The following is a 4,286-nucleotide window of genomic DNA, read 5'->3' on the forward strand; positions in this document are numbered from 1 at the left end:
AATTAATTATTAGGCCATTAAATTTGGAAGCATGGTGTATAGTATAAAAACAATTGAATAAGAGAGCTTTGAGAAATTGTTGACTCGGTCAAAATCGGGTGATCTAATTTTAATTGGAGGCCTCAATTGAATGTGGGCTCTTTAAAACTAGGGGGCTTAGTGTTAGAGCAACTCTAGCAAACCCCGCATCCGGCCGGCCCGCAAAACGTGTTTGCAGTTCGCGGAAAAACGCCTTTGCGGGCCGGCGCGGACGGCCGCAGTTGCAGACCCCGCATAACGGACCTGCAAAAAGGATATTCGCGGAATATGCTTTTCTACGGGAAGGCTTTGTGGGGTCTGCTCTGGCGCAGCTCCTTCCGGCCTGGAAAACCTAAATTTGATCCAACATAATGCATTTCTTTGCTTTTTCAACAACATTGGATACACAAGACATCACCAAATCTTTGCTTTTTCAACAACATTGGATACATAAAATCAAAATGAGCATCCATCTTCCTACACTTTTAATAGAGAATGAGCTATCAAAATGAGCTACCGCAAGTGCACGTACCCCGTCGTTTTCGCATTTGAAGAACACCCATCCGGGGTGCTTCGGCGTGCCCGAAGTTAGCCGCAGCACTGTCCGCGTGCAGTCGTCGCACTGTATGAGCGGCATTGGCGAGCCACAGAGCCGCTGACCGAGCGCCGAGCCCGTGGATGGTCGGATGAATCCATGCCCGCAAACCGGCGGCGGCGGCGGGAGGATGAAACCGTACCTGCATGCGGCGATGCGCCCTTGCCGGGGCTGCGGGAGATGCTCCCTGACCATTCCATCGCTTGGCGCAGCCATCGGCGGCCGGAAAAAGCCAAATCCGGCGGCCCGCGATGAAGGGCCGCAGATCCGCAAATCCGGCGGCCCGCCAACGCAAGGGGGTGTGGAGAGGGGAGGCCTCGTGCGTGTGGCGGCCTTTCGGCGTGCTCCCGCCGGCTGCTTTCGCCGGAATCTTGGGCGGCGGCCCGGCGGCGGGGCGAGGGGGAGAGGGGAGGTGGTTGATGGGGAAAGCGCGGGTTGAAATGTCCCCCCACCAACCGCTTCCGCTTATATGCAGGGCACCGCAGGGGCAAGGGGGAAACCCGTGTATTCGCGGGTTGGAGCCGAGATTTTGCCGCGCCCTCAAATTTTTTTACGGGCCGGGGCCGAATGCGGGTCTGATCGGGCAGGTTTTCCGCCCCGACTCGCATTACGGTTATTACGGGTCGGGGCGGGATGCGGGGTCTGCTGGAGATGCTTTTATAGTAGAGGATATGGAGCCATGAAGGAGGATGATGATGAATGTACAGGCTATACTACCACCAAGTACTAGAAGTGGGCCGGTTCATGATAAGAAAATAGAATATTGGACTGTGATGAAATGGGGAAAATGGAAAATTTTCAAAGAGCAAGATCTGTCTGTTGTATTCGAGAAACATGGTCCCTGCTCCTGCTCCCCGGCGAGGCGAGACGGAACAAAACCGGCCCATCAAGGCACAACTCACTAGAACCGTCCCGATCGACCATGGACGCCAACAGCGACAAACATTTACTTCAAAACCTTTCCATTCTGTGCAGCAGCCAGCCGAGCATCCCCCGTGACGGGAATCCAGCCAGAGGAACCCCATTGGCCGCGCCACTGCCAGGTCGGCGCCATCTGGCATCGGCCCGCCTCCCCCTATCACCTTATCGTCCCCGCTAGCATAAATGGCGCCGCTCCTTCGCTTTCCCAAGCCTTTCCAAGAGAAGCTCACTGCCATCCGCACTATCTCATACACTCGTCGCTGCGTTGCTCGCCGGCTCAGATGGCTCTTCAGGCGGCCACTTCCTTCCTCCCGTCGGCCCTCTCCGCGCGCAAGGAGGTCCCCTTGATTTCCTCAACTTCTCCGGGGAGTTCACGCCTGGTGCCAATCTTTGGTGCTGATTTCGTGGCTGTGTGGTCCGTGTGCAGGGAGCGGCCAAGGACTCTGCCTTCTTCCGCGTTTGTCTCGCCGATGGCCTCAAATTCGACACCACCTCCCTCGGCCTGCGCACCAAGGTGAGCTCAAATCTTTGCATTTGGGTCGATGCATGTGTGCACTCTGCTTAGCAAGTTGCTGCTTGTTGTTGCGTAGTATTATTTGGGGAATTGAAGCTAGTAACATAGTCGAGTAATGGAGTGCCGAACTTGTGATTAGTTAGCTGGGTACTTGGGCTAGACTGTGGAACGTGCTCTGTTAGTCGCCGCTCGTTCTGACCGACATGCGTGTCACGAACCTACACAGAGGGTGAACACGTCGTCGGTGGCCATCCGCGCGCAGGCCGCGGCGGTGTCCGCGCCGACCGCGACCCCGGCGTCGCCGTCCGGCAAGAAGACCGTCCGCACGGGCAACGCGATCATCACGGGCGCGTCGTCGGGCCTCGGCCTCGCCACGGCCAAGGCCCTGGCGGAGTCAGGCAAGTGGCACGTCATCATGGCGTGCCGCGACTACCTCAAGACCGCGCGCGCGGCCAGGGCGGCCGGCATGCCCAAGGGCAGCTACACCATCGTGCACCTGGACCTGGCCTCCCTCGACAGCGTCCGCCAGTTCGTCAAGAACGTGCGCCAGCTCGACATGCCCATCGACGTCGTTGTCTGCAACGCCGCCGTGTACCAGCCCACCGCCAAGGAGCCTTCCTTCACCGCGGACGGCTTCGAGATGAGCGTCGGCGTCAACCACCTCGGCCACTTCCTCCTCGCCCGCGAGCTCCTCGAGGACCTCAAGGCCTCCGACTACCCCTCCAAGCGCCTCATCATCGTCGGCTCCATCACCGGTAACATATACATGCGCGATCCTCTGTTTCTTTGTCGTTGTGGCCGTCGTTTCACTGTTTCAGAGTGTAACCTTCATTTCTGCGAGCAGGGAACACGAACACGCTTGCCGGGAACGTGCCGCCGAAGGCGAACCTGGGGGACCTGAGGGGCCTGGCGGCCGGGCTGAACGGCGTGGGCAGTGCTGCCATGATTGACGGCGCGGAGTTCGACGGCGCCAAGGCGTACAAGGACAGCAAGGTGTGCAACATGCTGACCATGCAGGAATTCCACCGGCGGTACCACGAGGAGACCGGCGTGACCTTCGCGTCGCTCTACCCGGGGTGCATCGCCACCACGGGGCTCTTCCGTGAGCACATCCCGCTGTTCCGCCTCCTCTTCCCGCCTTTCCAGAAGTACATCACCAAGGGATACGTGTCTGAGGAGGAGGCCGGCAAGAGGTTGGCGCAGGTCGTCAGCGAGCCCAGCCTCACCAAGTCCGGCGTCTACTGGAGCTGGAACAAGAACTCGGCGTCCTTCGAGAACCAGCTCTCCGAGGAGGCCAGCGACACTGAGAAGGCCAGGAAGGTATGGGAGCTCAGCGAGAAGCTCGTCGGACTCGCATGATCACCAAATGGCCGGCCCTCCGGCGAGGTCGCAAACCCCGATCGATCGTCATCCGCACCAAGTGGCGATATTTTGTGCTTCTTTTCTCAAGCCAAAAAAAGGAAAAATAATTGTAGGACACGTTTCGCACAAACTGCTAGATTAAGTACGCGGCGCGCCCGATTAAGTCCGAAGTGGTTACAGTTCGCAAGGAGTTTAAGCCTGTAAAACTAGTTCTTTTTGCTTTGATTTTTGGTAATAGTGACAATAAAGTGTCTTGGGCGGCCAAATAGTGGAAGTACAGTTCGACTTTTTTAGTTTCATCCGGTAACTTCACCCAGTGAATTTTCTTTCAACGTTACAATGTGTGTGTGCGCGCGCGCGTGTGGGCTGTGTGTTTTAGTTGAAACTGTTGCATTTCAGTGATCGTTGGAGCAACTCCAACGGGCCGACCCAAACGGACGGCAATTTTTTTTGAATTTTCGGAGGGTGGGGGATGTTAGAATTAATGGGCTAGGCCCATAGCAATTTCTGAAATCTCAAAGCCCATGTGTAAAATGGCAAGTGGTGGTGCTAAGTTTAGTCCCACCCCGGAAGTTGAAGAAGAGTTGGACCTCTTTATATAGTGGGTTCTCTCCACCACTCTAAGTGGCGTGTGAGAAGAGAAAGGGAAAACCACACGCGCGCGCTCGCTCGCCTCGCCTGGCCGTGGCATGGCGAGGCGTACATGCGCGTGAATGGTCCGCCGAAATCCGGTCCGTCTCCTTGGCAGACAAGTTTTTGATTTCTTGTCCGGTAAGTATACGAATTAGAAACCGAGTCGGTTTGGGATCGTGGTCGCGACACAATACCGCCTCTGGTCCTAATATATATACAGCTACCGGCTGCGGCCAGAGACAC

At 56.7% G+C, this 4,286-nt stretch overlaps 1 protein-coding gene across 1 annotated transcript; it reads left to right on the plus strand.

The window, feature by feature from the left end:
• Positions 1-1,714: 1,714 nt before the first annotated feature.
• LOC109746583 (protochlorophyllide reductase B, chloroplastic) lies at positions 1,715-3,676 on the plus strand. Its single transcript, XM_020305702.4, has 4 exons — positions 1,715-1,872; positions 1,962-2,048; positions 2,275-2,803; positions 2,893-3,676. Exons 1-4 carry the CDS (start codon positions 1,816-1,818, stop codon positions 3,405-3,407), a joined length of 1,188 nt encoding a protein of 395 aa, XP_020161291.1. The 5' UTR covers positions 1,715-1,815; the 3' UTR covers positions 3,408-3,676.
• Positions 3,677-4,286: the final 610 nt, after the last annotated feature.

The sequence above is a fragment of the Aegilops tauschii genome, chromosome 1, assembly GCF_002575655.3.
Source record: "Aegilops tauschii subsp. strangulata cultivar AL8/78 chromosome 1, Aet v6.0, whole genome shotgun sequence".
Taxonomy (NCBI): domain Eukaryota; kingdom Viridiplantae; phylum Streptophyta; class Magnoliopsida; order Poales; family Poaceae; genus Aegilops; species Aegilops tauschii.

What these genes read in the sequence shown, in the direction of transcription:
- LOC109746583 (XM_020305702.4), top strand. Translation starts at nt 1,816, where the DNA reads ATGGCTCTTCAGGCGGCCACTTCCTTCCTCCCGTCGGCCCTCTCCGCG. An exon ending in CCCTCGGCCTGCGCACCAAG is followed by an intron (nt 2,049 to 2,274) that starts GTGAGCTCAAAT and finishes GAACCTACACAG; the next exon opens with AGGGTGAACACGTCGTCGGT. An exon ending in CATCGTCGGCTCCATCACCG is followed by an intron (nt 2,804 to 2,892) that starts GTAACATATACA and finishes TTCTGCGAGCAG; the next exon opens with GGAACACGAACACGCTTGCC.